The 20854-nt window shown below is 49.2% G+C and overlaps 1 protein-coding gene across 12 annotated transcripts in view; it reads right to left on the bottom strand.

The window, feature by feature from the left end:
- FMNL2 (formin like 2) overlaps positions 1–20854 on the bottom strand; it is a 261812-nt gene that overhangs the window by 21015 nt on the left and 219943 nt on the right. For 7 of the 12 annotated variants that reach the window (XR_012013348.1, XM_072789227.1, XM_072789226.1 and 4 more), the window contains exons 10-16: positions 15016–15090; positions 10637–10747; positions 8209–8358; positions 6070–6171; positions 4016–4328; positions 3469–3681; positions 770–790 (exon numbers count right to left, since the gene is read on the bottom strand). Coding sequence is in view for 10 of the 12 variants with exons in the window: in XM_072789227.1 (XP_072645328.1) it covers positions 770–790; positions 3469–3681; positions 4016–4328; positions 6070–6171; positions 8209–8358; positions 10637–10747; positions 15016–15090 (985 nt within the window). In the remaining 2 variants the exon portion in view is untranslated. The remainder of the gene's footprint in view (positions 1–769; positions 791–3468; positions 3682–4015; positions 4329–6069; positions 6172–8208; positions 8359–10636; positions 10748–15015; positions 15091–20854) is intronic. The other 5 variants (XR_012013349.1, XM_072789230.1, XM_072789231.1 and 2 more) reach the window with 1 other exon arrangement.

Genomic DNA, 20854 nt, shown 5'->3' with positions numbered 1-20854 from the left:
ATTTGAACGATGTGGAGGGAGAAAGAGGGAGCAGGGGAGAAGCTGTGTCCGATCTTCCCACAATCTGAGCTGGTGGGTTGGTGCCATTGGGGCCCACCATCTATCCCTGGACACCGCCGGCCTCAGGACACTCATGAAAGTGAAGCCATCTACACCATCCTACTTTTCACTAGCCACCAAGATTAGGAATAAGCCTGAGATCAGAACACGGGCAAAAAACATCATCTTCAGAAAGGCTGTCCTGACTCCAACGGGGGAATGGGAGCTGGTGACAGGAGGACGGGGCCTACAGGTCACCACGGGGAGTCCGTGTCCGCAGTGTTCAGGCTAAAGGCAGGGGCTCTGTGCGGGTGTGTGTTCCATGGAGACAGCTGGAGACCCGCGAGAAGGGCCTGGAAAAGCAGCACCTGGCAGCCTGTCCTTATTATGCAGAGGAACTATCCGTTCTCCCCCAGAATAACTCTAAAATCCTTCTAGAGCTGAGGCCTTAGATTCAGTTACAATGAAACTAAAAGAAAAAAAAAAAAACCCTCCTTTTCTCTCTGGGGGAAAGGAATACGGCATATGAAATCCAGGCTGCCTGCTTACAGAGCCAGCATCTCTTCCACTAAATCGCGTGGGCAAACCTGGCACAACGGGGAGACTTCCTGCACACACAGGGTCAAACTACAATGGTTCCGTGTAAGATGGAGTGGAAAGATGTCAAGGCACAGTGTGACCAACAGAACACATGGCAAACACTCAACACACTCAGAGAGGAGCAACCTACAGAAAAGCTTGATTGGCCCATCTTTTGTGGAAGCAGAAAGAACAAAGAAAATACAAAAAAAATATTAGATATGGTTAGAGTCAAGCCGCTCGGTGGTTCGCGCACTCTCAGCAGAGAATTTCATGCTTCTTGGACACATTTCACAAGGCAGCAAGGAGCCAAAAATTCCTTTCCATTCGGGCCTGCCTTGAAGACTCCCTTATTATTTTGTTTTTAAAAGTAATCCTTTTTAGAAGAGGGGAAAAAATGATTTCATTATAGTGGTTCGCAAACAGCCGTACTGAGCCGTGCTAGGTATTCCGTGAGACATGAGCAACGTGTTAACGAAAAATAATCAGCCAAGTACAGATTCTCATTGTGAACCTACAAAGCGCGTTTCCCCAAAGAGAGGGCAAAGGTCATAGGCTGCCCCGTGGTCTGTCACAGGCGACCCAACGGGGAACCAGGAGCTGGACTGCTCTGGCACAGGTTTGAGGAAGTAAGCCTAACGCTTACATATACATCCCACACTATGTACTTTCTAAGATGCAAAGACAACTTAACTAGATAAAATCAGGGAGGCCGTTCAGGTCCCCTGGCTTAGCCACCACACTCATACCTGCTTACCTACTGAGGAGGTAGGTCATCCTGTTGCCCATGGATCCGAGGCCCTAGCAATGCCCCAGGCTTCTGGGCTCCAGGAGGCCTCAGCGTCTCACCTCAACTCTGTCCCTTGCCTCTCCGGCCACCCTGATTCTGTCTGGCCTCCTAAGTCCGGGGCGGAAGTTGCCCAACACGTTGGCAACACATCTCACAAGATGTACTACGTGACGGTCTTACGATCCTTAGATGTTATAAAACAGAACATCTTGTAATTGTTTAATGGACACTTATGGCGCCAAAGGGAAGTTTCTTAAATCCCACACACAGTCCTCTATAAATGGTGTAAGACACCAAGGGGACAACTTCCAACTGCAGCAACCCTGAGGGCAGCAGTGGGTGTCCGGCTGAACGGAGAGTCCTGCACTGTAACGCTGAGCCCATCAAGACGGCCTGTAAGTTTTTAAAATTAAGTCATGGGAAGGGCCCAGTCAAAAAAAAAAAAAAAAAAAAAAAAAAAAAAAAAAAAACCATAGAGGACAAGACCCGCACCAAAGGGAGCCCCGGACCTGCACATCTCAGCTTCGTGCCAAGGCAGTTCTGAGTTCTAGGTGGGAGCTCGGGTGAATGAAGTGGAGACTCTCATGTTAGATTTGGCCAACGAGGGAGGAAGTGGTGTCAGACAAGACACCTGCCATGGTGAGTGCTCTCAGGGCGCTCTGTGGAAAGTCTGACCAGGGGACCAGGTCCACAAGCCAACTATGTGTTTCCATATTCAGTGGCTGAGGGGAGCCTGTTGATGATATGGATTCCTGGGGCTTGTTAAGAGGTTTTCGGTTTACATTCCAAAATCCAACAGTTCCACGATGACACACCTTCAACTTTTGTCCTTAAGAAGCAATAAAAGTTCTAGAAGTAGGAGATACGAGGTGACCCTGAAAAGTAATGCAAAGTCACTGGACTACTTTGAACATGACTTTCAATGGCGATGAGCAATGTGTTAACGAAAAATTTGTTTCGTTTGTTGTTTGTTTCTTTGATGATTTTATGGACGTTGGGGAGGAAGTAAGCACCACAGATTCGGTGTGGAACAAGGCTGCTCTGGGCAGATCTCTGGTGACCAAAAGGGCTTCAGGCACCAGGATGAACCAGTCCTGACGACAGCCCAGTACAGCTGCAGATGGGACAATCTGAGGGACGGAGCAGGCAATCTGGGAACCTCTTACAGCCGAGACGTTGGACGAAAGGCTCTGAGAACGATCACACCTATCAGATGGTAGTTCTTCAGGGGACCTAAGAGACCTCATAAGGGGAGTGCATAGGGGAGCACGCAGAATTATCTGATGGCGCAGGAAAGCTCAGAGCCATTCAACACGCCAGGGAAACGCTCCGTGATGGGAAGATGGCCGGTGGTATTTTAGAAAAGAGTAAAAAGTCACTTCAATGAGTCAAAAATCAAAACCTCTATTTCAAGACATCAGAACAATTTTCTTCCTCTCGCTGCACCCCCCGTCATTTCTGGCGAGGTGGGGATGCCGCTCTGTCCTGGTTAGCGGAGGGCAGCGCGCAGGATTCAGGCATCTCGAGGCACAGGGACACCGCCGTTGGCAACTCTTGAAGCTTCGGTTCCACTAGAGTGGATTCTGATGTCTTCAAATGCACAGAAGAGATGCCTGGAAGTCCACGTCGGGCAACTGCTCGGAGAGGCGTTTCTGCCTCCGGTAAGTGACGCTGCACGGATCTTCCAACCACAGAGGCACGTCTGTGTCAGGACGGAAGTCAGTACGCTTCTGTGACCAGCTGTCCACACGTGCTTGAGGAATTCACATAAATGCACCGACCCTAAGAAGGTAACTTGTCTTTCTTCCCTCTTCTCGGTGGGGAGAATGGAAAGTGGGAAGTTGGGAAAATCAGAACTCCCTGCTAGAGAGTGTGTGTGTGTGTGGGGGGAACCCCCCTGCTGTGCCTAACTTCCCCTTTCCTGACTGCTTCAGCAGTAAAGCTCTTATATTAGGAAAGGGTACACGGGCGTGCAGGGGACCTGGACTTTCAAAGAAAGGCTCTGGAGGTAACACAAATGTTCTTACACCAGTACCTGGGTCTTAATTCTGTGCTCTTACCTGCTAATCCTGAGTTGAAAACCACTGTGGGTGAGGACGTCCCAGGCAGCGGGGGTGCAGAAGGAGGAGGAGGGGGAGGTAAAGGAGGAGCCGGCACCGTCTCAGCTGCAGGGCCTGGGAGGGGAGGGGGTGGGGGAGGGGGGGGAGGAGGTGGGGGAGGGGGAGGCGGCGGCGGCGGTGGCGGCATGGGTGGCGTTACTGGACCGTTTTGCACTAGTGAAAAAGAAGAAACGAATCGCCTTTGAACACAGGCACGGCTTCACCTGCAGGATGCCACGTGCACAGAACGTATCCAAACTCAAAACACTGAAGAGGACACAGGCTTTTTTTCAAAGACTATAACATTCCCTCAAGGGCAAATAAAGGATATACTGCAACACATGTGAAATGAAGCTTTATAATCTTAGTCTCAAAATGCAAAAAGTTTTTTAAAATCAGTAAAAGAACTGGCCAACAAAAGCAGACAAAGGACAGTATTGGGCGGTGGATAAAAGAAGAAATACAAATAGGCTGATACTGTCTCAGTTCTCCCACCGAGGCTTCTTACCTGCTTCAGGTGTCTCTGACGATGGAGGTAGTGGGGGGGGTGGGGGGGGCAGCGGTCCCGAGGAGGCGACCCCGGTTACCGGTCCCACAAAGTTACCCACTGCCGCTTCTGACCCCGTGGACAATGTGCCAGAAGCCACCACTGGCAGTATGGCAATGTCCCCATCCCCTTTCTTCTGAATTTTAATGGTCCCTTGTTTCTCCAGTTCGTGAATCTTTTTTTCCAGGGTAGACTGTCTTTGAATGGCCTCTTCTTTTTCTTTGACCATTTTCCTTAATGTGTGAACCTGGGTATTTGCATCTTTGTAGATTTCCTGCAGAGAGAGTCCACGGTCAAGGGTTTATCGTCACATGACATTCATACCTGTTACCATCACACTGGCAATCTGAGGACCAACCAAATTAACCAAAATAAATAAATAAATAAAATAAAGAAAGAAAAAGAAAACTCCTACTCTTGTGTACCTAGGAATTCTATGGCACTCGGCCAGGTCCTACAAAGCCCCTTTCTTATCAATTGTTCATTGGTGATGCACACAATCGATTCTAGCAATTGCTGCAGTCAATATAGTTCTTTCCATTAAGAAGCACGGCTGACTCAATCGTCCCGGAGGTGGAGAGGAACAAGGCACAGAGAGGACCCAAAAATAATTTTATGGCTGACTTTGGAATACCCTGAGGGTATCTGGGCGGGGCAGCATGCTTTCCTTTTACTAATTTAAAAATTAAAAATAAATAAATAAAAATTCATCGGTAATTCCTAGACACGTATCAACTAACAGTGGACAAAAAAGGCCCTGAATCAGATTTGGATAGAAGTCAGACTGGGATTAAAAATCTGCAAAGCATGGAATAATCTACTCATGAATACGCAGGGTTTTTCTGTTGAGCGGGTTCCTCTGGCTTTCACCACGCGCCCTCGAGCCGGCTTAGGACAGCAGTCCTAACGGTCTCCATCCGAGACGGGCTTAGCCGAACAGGCCAATGCTTCCCTCTACTGATGACTTAGTTCGGTCTAGGTTTTTAGCAGAAAACAAAAAAGTTTCAATTTTCAATTTAAATGCCATCCCCGTTTCTCTTATGAGGGGCCCGCCGAGGTTCCAGTGAAAGGGTTTTATGGGACTCGCTCGCCGGGTCTTGTACACGTGATCTCTCGCCACAAACCGCCAGCAGGCAGGGAAACATTCTTCACACCCTGTCTATTATTAATAATCTGAGAGTCTGACTTGAATTGAGTCCATATGCTACACTTTGTCTCGATGGCGTGCCAAAAATAAATTTCCTAGAGTTAACCGCAGGAAAGTCGGAATATCAAGCAACACACGCAGACACGATAAGCATCGCGTGAAACGTGCCGCTTCATCGACGATGGGGTGAAGGCGGCCGTGTGCCTGAAAGCCCGCCCAGCGTTTGGGGGTTTATGTTCTGTACGGGTTTAAGCAGATGGGGGGCACTCCATAAATACCGACACGTAAGGTAAAACAAGGCTAAGGCCAAATAAAATAGCTGGGATTATCTGATAATAAAATGGATCGGTTTTGCTCTGGCTTTTTTCTTTCTTTCTTTTAAAATTGTTTTGGTGAACCCCATTTGGTCTGGCCTGTGTTGATTTCACCATTTCCATGGCAACCACCAAATCTGGTTTCAAGTAGAAGTAAAAACAAAACAAAACAAAACAAAAAAACAAAGACGTCTAAGCCCTAATAAAAATAAATAAGTAGCATGAATTAAATCCATGCCATGTTATTTCCAAGTAAATGGGTGATCCACTGACTGAATCAACTCAGACTCGTTCAGATGGGAAAATACTGTTGCTCTCAAAACCTGTGATAAGGAAGTACTGACCCTCAACATATTTGATTGCACACACATGTGCACACACACCCTAACCATCGTACTTTTCATCTGAGTATCACCTCTGAAATGGTTCCAATAAATGTGCTGCATCGATGCATTCCTCGGACATGAGCAGACTCCACATCCTACTAGGCTAACGCCGGCGGGCGCACCTTCCCTGCCTTGCCCGTCTGGGCCGGCTGTCATCAGCACACTTACTCGAACAACATCCAGCTCCTTGTTCCTCTGCATGAGCTGCTTTTCCAGTTCCACGATCTTGGACATGGCTTCATTCTCTGTGTCTTGCAGTTTTTCGGACAACTGTAAAGGTTTTAAAAGGGAACCTATGTCACGACACACAACCATTCTCATCAGGTCCTCAGTTCTCAGAAAGTGGAGCTCAAAAACGATCAGGGGCCCATCAGAGTCCTGCATGTGTTCCACAAGCTATTTTCTGGAAACGTTAATATTTATAAGATTCCGAATACATATTTGTTCCTAACAGGAGTTAATAATTTATAGATGATCCTTAATAAAACCCATTTGTCAGCTCCCTGATATTCTGACGATCACCATGCATCTCCCTCTGTTTCTGTAGCAGCTGGCAAGGGTGTGAGGAACAGCAGGTGAGGCAAGAAGGAAAGACCACTTTCCCTCCCTAAGAAAAGGCCATTTAGGCAAAAGCTTCTGAAAATTACTGGTCTGCAAACTTGGTTCTGTTATTATTGAAAACCAGCTGAAAAAACAGTACTGCTTGTTTTGACCCGAACTGCCCCAATAATAAAAGCCATTTGGAGGGGCGGTTCAAACAAACAGGTGGCCGGCTACAAAAGTGGGTTATGTGAATATGGTCATGCGATGCGGACCGAGGCTTCTGGAGGAACACAGGGTGAACCGTGTGTTAAGTGGTTACTTTTACCACAAGACTCTGAGAGTGAGCAACCTCAGATCTCTCACATTTCACTGGAAATGATCACAAGAGATCACAGGTAAGGAAAACCAGGGAGGCAAGGTGAGGAGGAAGGGTGGGGAGGAAAGTGCCGATCAGGTTCAGAACAGGAGTCAAACCCTTTAGGGTAAGAAAACACTGGGCCAGTACGTGCGCTTCCTAACGGGGGGCCAACACGTCACTGCAGCACTTCCAGAGGTGGGGGAAGGGTTGGCTCACCAACTCGGCTTGACCACGGCCAAGAGGATGCCCATTTTCAGAACGATGAACGAGGGTGAAGGACGTCAAGCACGTCCCATACTCTCAACTAAGAAGATGTCGAGGAAAAGAAATGGACTGTTCAGATGGGAAAATAGCATTGCTCCAAAAAGAGACAACTCATTTACAACCAAGGACACCGTCAAGCGGAATTCGACACAAGAATTTGGTCCTCATGATGCTTGGGTCTCTAAGAAGCACCATTTTTCTGTTCATTCACTATTTACAATACTCATTGCAAATATTCAAGTATTTGCTTAATGGGTGAACGGAATGGACGGCCTCCAAAGGCCTGTAGACTCCTATCCATCTTAGTCTGTGGCGAGAAAAATCCCTCAAAGAAAAAAATCCCTGCTCTGAAATGGAGCTGATGTCATATTGAGAGGACAGTCCTCAGAGAAGAGGCTGTAAGGGACATGCTTACTGATTTCCTTGAAAATGCCTATTGCTGAAAAGAATCCATGTAGAACTGGAGTCAGCTTAAGGCAAGAGTGTGCAGACGTGCGTCAGGAGGATACAAGGTCACTCCGACCTTGGGCCTGTGTGGACACACGGGGTAGAGCGTGACTTCTATTCACAAGACTATGAGTGAAATATCACTTATTCATCAACCCAAACTCCCTGAGAGGTTGAGGCGGGGGTATCTTGCCTGGAGGCAGCGGTAGTTCCACCGAGGGAGAGGGCGAGGTGGAAGGTGGGGAGGACACAAGGAACAAGGTGGGGAGGACACAAGGACCTTTTTTCACACAAAGTGCTAGAACCCATCTGCCGTGGGCCTAGGTGAGCACACATGGCCGGAAATGGCTTCCATTTGGAAGAGTATGAGGAGACTAGGCCTCTGCACCTCAGCCCCGAGTCCCATATTCCAGCTACGCCTCCCCTCAGCGTGGTGCCCATCACGTTGCTCTTGGGGCCTGGACCCGAGATGCCCAGGAAACTGAGCGGGTGACCCGGGCAAGGCAATGGTGCCCCTTAGTTTCAGTACGGGACGTGCCTTCTCTGCGAGGCCCCGAGCAGCCCGGGCAGCCTGCTCCCAGCTGCGGCTCATCCCTACCCTCCGGCCCCCCACCGACCGCGGGAGCAGCTAACACTTATTCTGCGGGGCACCCAGTTACGTATGAACAGTGTCTCCTTCTCCGAGACGTAGTTACATGAGAAATGTTTTCTTCCAGCTCTTCCACCCTCTCCAAGGCCGCGTTCTTGGTTTCCGCATCCTCCAGCAGGGCGCCCACGTCGAACACGTTGTCCAGGTAAGCCTGAATCTGCACCTGCAGCTTGTCGCTCTCGGTGTGCTTCAACTTCTACAAACCAAAATGCAAGTGAAGGCGGCGTGAGCACAGCTGTGGAAGGAGAGCAAACGACACAACAGCCGACACGCTCCGGTTCCAAATAGGGCAGGCTTGCCCAGGAGAGGGTCTGAGGTGTCTGCCTCCAGGGAACGCAGTGTTGGGCCGAGAGGGTGCCCTCAGATGCCGCTCTGGGGATGCCCTCTCCCAAATATAGACACATTTCCCCCCTAATCCTCCCGAAAAATATATTTCCCAGGTCAACATATTCGAAAATAAAGCATTTTGATACAAAACAGGTGAAACCAGACATTAGTAAACTTAAAAGCAGCTTCAGGAGGGAGCCGCGGTCCAGGTAACGAGTTGGAGAGGCACCTGTGTGCAGGGGAAGTTAGGGCAGGGGCGACTGCCTGAGTGGAGAGGGCAGGTGCCCAGGAGGAGGGTTAGGCGGGAGGTGGGGAGGGCAGGACCGTGTCAGCCCTGGGGCTTATTTAGCAGAAGCTGCTAGAATCCGCCCTCCGGGACAACCTCCCCAAGGGCTGCCCGCGCATCAAGGTCCCGCCGCTTGCCTCCACTCACTGCTGAGGCCCCGGCACCCGGCGCAAGTCAACCAGCGGTAAGGGGATTAGGGCCAAGACAATGTGTCCCTCTTCCTTACGAGTGACAGAAATCCTGACTTCCCTGGGGGAACAGACGAGTGGCTAGAGTGACACCGGCAAACGGATGACACCACTAAACACGAACGGAACAAATCCGTGGCTACTTACTAGGCTGGGTTTTTGTAAGCTAATGAAGCATTTATATACTAGATGCTTCTAATCTTCTAACCACGTTTATCAGAATCCAGAACCAAGAGGTCAAGACGTTAAACAGAGTTTTGGAAAAAATTTTAAATGCTTTTTCAGAGGAATCGTGCTCTCCGTAAATTCTGGAAGAGGGATTTGCTCCCCGGCCTAATCTGGAAGTCTAGAACTTAGCTTGGCCTAAGGAGATATGTTCCATCTTAGTCTTGAGGACAAGCCAGAGAAGACATCGGAGTAAGGGCAAAGCCTAGAAAGGGAGACAGTGGCAGCCAAGCAGCCGCTTTCACACGGCAGACATGGAGCAACGGCACCACCTGACGTGGGACTCTCCGCCAGCCCCCCGGGGTCTGCACGACCATCACAGAACCGGACCCCTGCCACCACTAGCAATCTACGTGCACAATTTTTGCCCAAATACCACCCCCCTCAGAGCACGCAGGGCAAGAGGCTGGAGAAACCTTGATCTCAGAGCAGGAAAACCCTTTCAATACCAGATTCTAGCAGAGATATTAGTGACTATTGACATAAGAACACAATTCCAACAACTCTAATGGAAGTGTGCGCCTCCTCCTGAGGCCAGATGTCAGGGGACGTTAGGCCGCTGGTGTGGGAGCCGAGCCGAGCTCAGAGCAATGCTAGGTCTCCACCTCACAATCAGCTGTGATCCCCTGGCTTCACCCCTGACGAAGACGGGCATCTGGACTCTGGAGGCATCCACGGAAGAAGCACTTCTACTCTCTTTGTGGCTAGAAACATCTGCAATCGGGGTCAACGATTCTTGCCTCTCCCAGCGGCCTTCCAAGTTCAGGCGGAGCACCACTGCACACAGGGGAACCCAGAACCGCTCAAGAGGCCGTGGACACGGAGCATCCCGGGCACACCCAGCTCCTCAGGCCCACTGCCATGCTCACACCCACCTGCTATCTACCTGTGGGGTGAGGAGCTACAGGGACCGGGCTGAGCACCTCTGCAGGGGAGCTGGAGACCGAGCAACTGCAGGCCTCCTCCTCCATGAACCTAAGAGTGGAACTCCTAAAGCCACAACGCAGCCAACAGAATTTCACAGCTACATGACAAAGTCCCAGGTGTCTGTTTCCTCATTAGTGTTTTATGCTCTAAGCACTTCCTCCCCACTCGTCAGCAGTCTGGGCTTTATTTGCCCTGCCCAGATGGAGTCCCCCAAGTGCCCAAGAGCCCGGATGAAGGGTGCGACGAGACTTGGCCCAGACAGAGCCAGAGGAGAACTGCAGCAAGGCTAGGCAAGGCTGCCTGACTCCAGTCCGGAGAGGCCAGAAGCCAGCCCGAGGCCCAGGGGGGCTGCAAAAATCCAGTTTCTCTGGCCAATGGCGTTACTTGGATGGGTTCCCCTTGCCCAGCGCCACGGCATCTGACCGCATGGAGCGTCGAGCGTTCGTTAGGGCAGAAGTGCATCTCTGAGGGTGGGCAATAGACCAAGTCTCCACTGGAGCCGGGCGCACTGCTATACTCACATCCAAGTACTCATCCAGGCCCAACTTGGTAAATTCATACTGGAGGTGGACTCTGAAATTCATGTCTTCTACTGAATGGACCACGATATTAATGAACTGCATGGAGGCCACCTGCAAGGAGACACAGTGGGTTACAAGGCAGTTTAATCACGGGCACATGCTTTCAGCAGCACACGTCCAGACGCACTCAGACGGAATCTCCTGTTCTGTTGTTTCACTGGGCCTTTCAAAATACTTTATAATTTTTTTAATTTCAAAAGTCAGAGATATGCCACAGTAAGACGCGCTCCTCATCCCCTAGGACGGCTACATCAAAAGGAAAGACAACACCAGGCGCTGCAAGGAGGTGGAGGAAATGGAACCCGCATCCACTGTGGACATCAACCAGCCACTGGAAGAGCTGACAGTTCCACGATGTGTTAACAGAGTCACTGCACGACCCAGCAAACCTGCTCCTCGGAACGTGCCCCCAGGAGGTGGAAACGTGGGCCCGTAGAGACACTTACACACAAATGCTCACAAAAGCGTTATTCACCACCAGAAAGGGAGGGGTGGTTAATGTCCATCAACTGGTGGATTAAAATAATGGGCTATAACCATACGATGGGATATTATGTGACGATACAAAGGGATGAAGTACTGATGCACCTTACAGGATGGAGGAATCTGAAAATATTACGCTACATGAAACAAGTCAGTCATGAAAGATCATTTAGGTTATGATTCCATTCGTATCAAATACCCAGAACAGGCACATCTGTGGAGACAGAAAATAGATTAGAAGCTGCCTTGTGGGGAGGAGGGGACACGGCCCTGGGGGCTCAGTCCTTTGGCTCAGGTCATGATCCCAGGGTCCTGGGATTGAGTCCCGCATCACACTCCTGGCTCAGGGGGGAGCCTACTTCTCTCTCCCTCCCTCTGTCCCTCCTCCCTGCTCACTCTCTCTCTCTCTCAAATAAATAAAATCTCTTTAAAAAAGTGGGGGGGGGGGGCAGCCCGGGTGGCTCAGCGGTTCAGTGCCGCCTTCAGCCCAGGCTGTGATCCTGGAGACCCGGGATCGAGTCCCGCGTTAGGCTCCCTGCATGGAGCCCCTGCTTCTCCCTCTGCCTGTGTCTCTGCCTCCCTCTCTATGTGTCTTATGAATAAGAAGAAGCTGCCTAGGACTGGGAATGGATTTTAATAACTAAAGGGGATTCTTGCTGGAGTGACAAAATGTTCTAAATTAGATCACATTGACGGCTGCAAATATGCAAAAAATACATTGAACTGTCCACTTTCAATGGATAAATTAGATGTCATGTTCATCACCTCTCAGTGAAACTTTTTTAAAAGTCTATGGGTATATAGATCAAACTGTGTGAGTTATTACACGTATATCACAGAAAAATGAACAATTTTATAAAAAAAATATTTTAAAAAATCACCTATTGTCATGCCACAGGATAATCACTTTTTATTTATTTATTTATTTATTTATTTATTTATTTAGGATAATCACTTCTAAAACTTCACTGTGGGCCCCACTATACCATCAAGATCGTAACAAGATCTCTGATTCGTCTTTCCATTTTAAACAATCAACTGGTTTCTGTTCTACAAAAGCCTTGGATTTACTGCTTTTTCTCCACAACTGCATCAGTGCCCCTCAGGCCTGCCACAGAGAAAACCAGTTACTGGTTTGGTAAAGAATGAAACAAAGTTGAATAGATCTATTTTGCTTTTTTTTTTTTTTTTCTTTTGAGATTTCATTTTTAAGTAATCTCTACCCCCAGTGTAGGGCTCAAACTTACAACCCTGAGATCAAGAGCTGCATGCTCTACCAACTGACCGGCCAGGTACCCCGATTTTACTCTTAATAATGACAGTTTATTTATAATGAAAATATCTTACTGTTTCCCCCCACCATGGGTAAACACAGTCTCTGCAAGGAGGTAAAATGAGTGAGGAACCAGATTCACATTGACTCTGAAAACGGACTTCTTTCTCTTTCTTCCAAATCCAGTTTCTTTTATCTTTTTTTTTTTTTTTCTGTTTCTATCGAGTTAGATTCCTCTTTGGGTGTAAGTTATACACTGGATATCTCTGGAAGACATGTCAACTCCCTAGGTTACAAGGATACTGTTTCGCAGTTTACTAAACAATGACTTCATGTTCTGTGGTTAAATGAGCCAAAAAAAAAAAAAAAAAAGATTTTTGTCAGTTTTTTCTTTTGTCCACCAAAAAAAAAAAAAGAAAGAAGTCTTATGTTAGAGAAATTTATATTTTATGAGGAATAAGCTGTTAGGCAGATTGTACAACTTAACTGCATCCCCAAGGATATTTTGAGAAAAGCCTCATTTTTCTGGAGTAAAAGAGGTTCGATTCTGGCATCTTCCCATTTCTCTTCGGAGTAGCTGTTGAGTTTTAAGATATGCCTGAGAGGCAACGATCTGCCAGGAGACAGGAGAACCGAGCAGAGCACCTGTATCCCAGCATCTTCTACGTCAGGTTCCTCGGTGCCCAAACGTATAAATAGAGGACAGGAAATACACTCACTTGTAAACAGCGCAGGCATTTTAAAGGGCTTAATTGTATAATTATGGTTTCAGCAGAAATGCGAATGGCAGAGTGATCCCCGAGGTCTGAAAACGAGTGAAGCGGCCACTTGAGACTCAGTAAGGAGCGGTGAGGACCATGGCAAGGGAAAGGGGAGCCTCAAGCTAAAAGTTGGGGACCCTGGCTCCAGCGGCTGACAGTCTGCAAGCACAGGGGCCTTGTCTTAGCTGAAATGTTTCAAAAAAAATCTGAATTCCATATTTTTATGCACAATTTCCAATTTTTTTTTTTACAGCGGGGTCACAAGCCTGTAGGTTGGCCTCAGCCCGGGAGCCTCCAGTGTGCAAGCTCATCTTTCAGGATCGAGCAAGCTGCCCTGAAGGCAGAGGGGAAAACCTGGTAAAGCGGGCCAGGGCACGACCTCCTCACATATCCATCATGAGGGCAAACACGGGCCTTTGACATGCCGAAACACCCTAGCAACAAAATTAGAAAGCTCGCGTAAAAGTATTCCTTGTTCCACAATTTTTACCTTTTTAAACAGCAAATAATATGCCCCATGGAACAGAAAAGTTTCTCTCTGAAGGATTTCATCATTCTCACGGATTTTGGAAGGGGTTGAGGGCAAGGATGCATATAAAATTTAAGGACCCAGAAAATTTTTCACATAAAAGGGTTAGAAATCTGCAAAACTCTGTTTCATGTTTTACAGCCACCAAGGCGGTTCCAATGAAAACTGTCCGGTCCCCTAAGCGCGAGGTCTCAAACCTCGACAGGGGAAGAACGGAGCAGGACGCCTGCTCTAGGCATGAAGGGAGCTGAGAGGGAGCCCCCGAAAGGTCTCCGAGGTCCAGAGGTCGCCCAGGCCCCCCAGCTGGACTCCGAGAGCCTGCAGATCCGGGGGCACTCACGGGAGGTCTGTCCCAGAAATCCTCCACGGCAGGTTTCCACCGTCAACCCAAGATTAAGATTCAAGTCCACGAATTCAGTGGTCCCCAAGTCCTTCTGCTGTCCGTCCTGAAGAGGAAGGTCGTGCCGCTGAGCCGCAGGTCCTGGCAGGGAAGGGCCCGGCTAAGGTGACGTGCAGGGTGCTTACGCCCTCAGAGTCACCGGGGGGAGGGGCCCGGGGAAGTCACTGCTACAGTCACTGGGGGACGCACACAGTCAGTTCTAGAACCAACGTGCTGTAGTCTTTGAGAATATAGTCTGGGGAAAGCCACTGGGCTGAGGCGTGCAGAAGACAGAATGGCGGGCAGCCCAGGGGCTCGGCGGTTAGCGCCGCCTTCGGCCCAGGGCTTGACCCCGGGGTCCCGGGATCGAGTCCCGCGTCGGGCTCCCTGCACGGAGCCTGCTTCTCCCTCTGCCTGGGCCTTGGCCTCTCTCTCTCTGTGTCTCTGTGTGTGTCTCATGAATAAATAAATAAAATCTTAAAAAAAAAAAAAGACAAAACGGTCCAGGTTCTTGGTTTCTACCTTCAGGATCCTCACGCAGATTTCCTGAGAGCTGAAGCTGGCGATGGCAGGGATGTGCGCCAGGAGTTGACACCCTTTCCCCCAACGCATGGCTTCATCCTTTATTTGCTACGGATACTTGGTACTTTGGGCCTTTACTTTGCAGCATGTACGTGAGGAATGAAACTGGACATAAACACCGTAAGGGGAAAATACAGACTGTGAGGACACTCTGGCGTGAATCCACAGCCTCTTATACTCAATCTTCTGTCCTCTGGAACATTCATACATACATACACACATATAATATATAAAATATAAATGGATTTGGGAAAAGAAGTACAGAAACGGAGCTTGCCTTATTGAATGTAATGCAGTACTGGAATGACTCACCATAAAATCTATGTTATTGTCTTCGTTCCTGAAATGTTCCATCAACTTCTCAAAGCGCTGTTTTTCTACACAAACCTGAAATACACATTTTCATCACGCATATGAAATTCCAAACATAAGCATTCTAAAATTAGATGCAGGACTTTTAGCATTAATAATTACTTCCAGAATATCTTTTTATTGCCTCTCTCACACTATTTACTTCTCTTCTAAGCTGGTTAACTCACCAATAGCAACATGAGCCAGGCCCTCGGTTTCTTTTAAATGTTCCCTTGATATATTGAAATCTCTGTCAAATGTGTTTTTCTTTTATTGGTTATCTTTGCAGTTCATCAATTTTTTAGCCTGCATTCAGAATCCCAGGATGTTATGGTTTTAAAAAAGAAAACAAAAACAACCCCCTCCCGCACCCCACCCCAATTTTTTTTTTTTTTTTTACAAAAGCACTCTTAAAACAGGCACGCTAAAAGATTTGGACAATTTAGTATTTAAATTCCTTGTAAAGCAGATTGAAAATATTCCTATTGTATCTAAATCAAATTATTTTCGTGCATAAACTACAGCACAGAAGGAAACACCACGGCAGTAAAGCACCTCCTACTCCAGTAGACACCGAGGAAGCTGTGTTAACCCATTCAAGGCAAGTATAGAAATTTGCAGTGATTGTGAGGTAGCATCCCTGATGCCTGAAGCATTCACCTCGAATTAATGCTTTTCACTAACAGGTGAAAGAGGCGGATAAATTACGGTGAGCTCTACACAGGAGTTAAAAACAGAGTCAAAGAAAGGTTTGTAGCAAATACGCATTCTCTGGTGACTTTTTCCCAAAATCAGACGATGAACTTTATTTCTGCAGTGACGTTGGCCGCCTCCTTTTGGAGCCCACTGGTTTATTCCTTTTGCCTTCAGAAAGCATGCACCTGAACACCCATGCTACCTGCAGTGTTGGTAATAGTCTCTGGTCTTCACATTTTGAGTTTAATCTGGATTTCACATGCTCAACTCAATTTTCCAGTTTTATTTGTCCTATTAGGAATACACAGGACGATCCTGAAGGATCCCCCTAAAAATGACATTTCATAAGGCTATAATGCAGCCATTGAGCTCCGTCATATTAAATCCCATTTTAATAAATATTTTGATGAAGAAAAAGATTCAAGAAGACAGAAGTTTTGCCTATTTTGTTCACTACTGTATCTTCAGCATCCAGAACAATGCTTAGCGTGTTGTAAATTCTCCATATTATTTTGAATTATACTGAAAAAAAGGACAAATGAGTAATTATGTGGAAATACACTTTAATGAAAGGATGAATGACTTTCCCACTCTATCACATTGATGAAACAAGAACCATCCGCCCATGGTAGACAGGCACCAGGAGTAAAGCTTTAGTGATGATAGTTCCTGCACTTCAGCAGCATGCCGGGAATGTTAAGCCTTCAGCCACTGAGGGCCTTCCAGGTCTCAAAGCAACTTAATTTTCTCAATAGATCACAGCTCACACTTTACTGTATCCTGATGACAACTCTCCATTTACTTGTACCTGCCTTAACAAAAAATACAGAAACACAGTACATGGACCCAGTCCAGAGGCAGAGGAGCAGGCTCCAGATGGAGCGTTTGAAGTCAAGCCTTTAAAACACAGACATGAAAAATAAAATAAAATAAAATAAAACACAGACATGTCCAATCCCACCCAAGAGAGCCCGATTCACCAGGGCCAGGCCGGGCTGGGTGACACACACGTGCACAGTTTTAAAGCATTACACACCATTCTGATGCAACTCTGCAGAGGCGGAGAACCAAAGATCTACGGGGATACTTTGTTCTGCCCCTGGTTTCAGCCAGTCCCTCCTGGAGAACAGGCAGGAGGTTCCTGGAAGTAGTAGGGTTGTTGGGAGGGTGAGGCATTACAAGCCCAGTTCCCTAGACTACGACATCAGCCACATCTTGTGCCCAAAGTCGCAAAAGTCCCCTCAGCCTGCAAAAAAAGAGCCCAGTGGGTGAAAACCGCCGAGGCCGGATATGGAAACGGTCAGAATTACAGCCTAAATTTTAAGAGAAACCCCAACATAAGGACTTGTTTCCCAGGGTAATGGTTTCCTTCAATCTGCTTTGGGAGGTTGGTAGCGTCAGAAGAAAGGAAGAGAAGCCGTCTTGAATCTGCAAGCAGCTACCAGCAGCGGCGGTCGATGTTCTGCTGAGCAGCTAGGCCCCCGGTGAACTAGGAGAAGCAGTAGCGATCAGTGAACAGCGATGAGGAATATAACTCCTGGGCAGGCAAAACCCTTCAAATCAAAGAATATCAAGGACTCGGGAAGTATCTCAATTTATGAAAGAGACCGATACCTAGACAGATCACATAACCGTAGCTTGATGAAGGGTCAATGCAGAAGCTGGAGCCGGGTTCCCAGCTGCCAGCCTGCGGATGCCCCTTCTCCGACGCAGCCCGGGCTGTGCAGATAAACGTGGTCCGCTTAAGACAATAATTTACATCGTTCTGGAATTATCTGAGACGCCGATAGAGATTTAAAGCATTGTTGTTAAAAACCACCATCATCACACTGGGCATATACTCGATGTTCTTGCACCAGAATCTTCCACGGAACTTCAAAAACAGCAGATTCCTGGCGTCTAAATCGAAACATACTGAATGAGAATCTCCACAGCGGATCTAGGACTCTGTGCTTTTAACAAGTCCCCGTGGCTGTTGACCCCGCGGCTTCGATAACGCAGGATAGCAGATTAAACTCTAACCTTTCTACCAATTGCAGATCATTCACCCTAACTCATCCCATCTCCAACTTAATAAATAAGGAGACAGAGTTACCATAACGGGGTACCACGGGACTGCAGCAGGAAGGGGTACAATAAAGAATCAAGCACTGTGTGCAAGGCATTGAAAAAGGGGATTATTATACGGCCGAGGAAAGCACATGTGGGCAGCAACAAAACAAACTATTCATAGCCCGTTACTAAAAAAAAAGGAGGCATCAAATCTAGAACAACAGGATTAATTTCATGCTGGGTAAAGATCCCAAAATCACATACGACCCTGATAGACAGGGCTGACATGGACATTCAGAGCTCTGAGCATACGCGTTTCCTTGGAGGGCGCCCTGTCAACGGTGAAACCCACGCTTAGAACATACGTGCAATGAAACAGAGAAACACCTTTAATTGCTAAAAATAATGCTTAAATATCTTCCAGCTTACAGCTGCGATGGACTTGGTGAAAAGAACCCAAATGCACAAAAGGGCATGCTGCCGGCCAAGATGCAGCTTTGGAGAACCCTGAAAGAATGACCTGACTGACCCGTCTCCTGTCGCAGAGACAACCAGAAGGGCGTCTCCTATCAGCTCCTCACGTCCCCCCCCTCTAAAGGTTTAAGCTCTGCTGCCGATCTCGATCTCAACTACGAATTCAGGGTGGTGTTGGCGGACTCTGTCCCGCAGGAACAGCAGGGACCCAGAGGCTCTATTTCTGCTGGAGGAAAAGCATGCAAACCAGCCTCACACTTGTTTCTACGCTACTTTAGCGATCCTCAGGCAAGCGTATGTTGTAATCCCACAGGACACGGGGAGATAGGTTTGGGGGAGGCTGGTAAAGTTGTGTTCGGCATCAAAGGAAAATAAAGCTCGCACGGCTCACGTCTGGACCCCCCCCCCCGCCGCACGCTTGGTTCCAACGCGACAATCATGGCTGACAATCATGCGCCTCTCCCCGCCTTTGAAACTGACCTGGCTCTAATGATGGTGACGATAAGAGGAACAGGACAGCGACTCTCAGTCACGTTCAGAATCCCCAGTGATCGGCCCTCGTGGGGATGTGCTCAAGGCCTTCATCAAAACGTGTCTAAGAGCCAGGAGCCCATCCGCACGTCTGTACTACCGAACAGTGCATGTTGCCGCAGAGAACGTCCATCTGCCGACAAGGGCCAGACCGTACATGATTGGAAAATTTTCAAGTAAAAAAACTGTCCTGTGGCAACTGAAGAATGTCACTTCTTGACTTCCATATAATCAATGGTATTTCCCATTCCCTGGCTGGCTTTGACACCGGTGTCTTGTATCAGTGATAGGTAGCCGCTGAAATAGGTGGGGTAGGCAGCAAATTTAAGAAAACGTGGCCACAGAAAGGCCGAGCAGAGCGGACTGCAGGACGAGGCTTCTGTGCACGAGAACACTGCAGTAGGAACGAGGTTTCCACTATGAACAGCCGGGGCTGCCAGGAGTTAAGGCAAACAGCAGGAAAGTAAAGGCATATGCTCTGGGAAAGCACGTAGTCCGCAGGACACTGAAGAGGCATCTCCATTTATGAAGCAGTGTCACGTGGATAGATTCGCGGGCCCCGATCACTAGGCATAAAGCAAGAGCCTCGGGCCTGGATCTTGGACCTCAGGCTTCAGGCTACTGAACATCCGCCCATCCCCAAGGTCTGCCTGACACCCGGCCCTCTTCGCACCTTGAAGCTCTAACACCGAGTGGGGTGAGGGGGTACGAAGGCAGAGACAGGCCGACACGGGGCACCGGGCCGGACACGTGGGTCCCAGATCCGCCACCACCGGGCCGTGAGCCTGGGCAACTGGGCGAACCTCTCCGGACTTCAATTTTCACGTGCGTTCACTTGAGAGCCTGTGGGCACGTGCCTGCTTTCAAGGCTTCTGGTAGGAAGCTGTGAGGGTTGCAGAGAACACTCTGGGGGCGCCGAGGGTGGGGACCGTGGCACGGAGAGGAAAAACACAAATGAGGAAGGCTCTTGGGGACTTCTGTCATTTATCCAGCTTTGATTTATTATACTGAGCTGCCTGGTAAGATTTCATTGAAAAAAGTTTCATTGAAGGTTTTCATTGCTAATAAGTCTGGGGGGAAAACCCCTCCCTTGACGTCCCGATGTTCTAATCGAGGCGGCAGCAGCAACGTACCGAGGTTTTCCCAGACCGAGCAGCCTGGGAGCTCACAGGCCAAACTGGGTGAGAGGCGCGGGCACGGGCACCACACCAGGCCTCAGGGCCTCTGGCTCGGGCCCCACAAGGCCGAGGGGTCCTGCCCTGCCCTGTCCGATGGCCACACCCAAGACGAGCAAGATGTGCTTGCACTTCGAGGGGAACCGAAGCAAAGGCATGACTCCTGCCAAGAAAGACCTTTCTGAGCAGCGTCCCGCACCGCTTGCATGAATCTGGGGCCCTGGATGCGCGAGAGGCAGTGGTTCACGGGTCTCCCGGGGTGAGCGGCGGGGGGGGGGGGGGGATGATGTCCCTGAAGGCTGTGGACGGAAGGTGGTTTTACGGAGGCCTGTGATCCGGATTCGCGCCCTCCAGGTGCTGGACGAGCAGCGGCCACGTCTGCGCCCCCAGGTCGGCGGCCGTGTTGCCCCCGGGGCCCCGCTCCCCCCTCACGAGTCCGCAGCCAGGCCGGGCCGGCTCACGAGGTGCCCGTGCGACAGCTGCTGGGTTGTGGCCTGAAACCCAAGGCCTCTGGCTTAGGTGTCTCCTTCGGGCCCCGCCGCCTGCCACGACACCTCCTTTCTTTCCTGCACGACAGGCCCCGGGAGTCTACCCTTTCTCCCCAGGGCCGCACGGAGCGAACAGTTCACAGGGAGTCCCGGGTGCAAGGGTGCAAGCCCTCCTCTCCTTCCACCAGGAGCGCCTGCATCTGGGCTGCCTGCGCTGGGAGGTGGGGGGGGTGGGGCTGTGCCAGGGGGCCTGGGGCCTTGGTCCCCTAAGGCCACTGGACGCCTCACCCACCGACACCAACGGCTGCCGGGACAGGGGCAGGGACAGAACTTGGGCCTACCGTTGGCTCTCCCGTCTCGGGGATCTAAGGGCAAAACATTTAC

The sequence above is a fragment of the Canis lupus genome, chromosome 20 (genome assembly GCF_048164855.1).
Source record: "Canis lupus baileyi chromosome 20, mCanLup2.hap1, whole genome shotgun sequence".
Lineage (NCBI taxonomy): Eukaryota > Metazoa > Chordata > Mammalia > Carnivora > Canidae > Canis > Canis lupus.
Note: the sequence above shows the minus strand (reverse complement) of the source record. Positions and strands in the feature narration are given on the sequence as shown.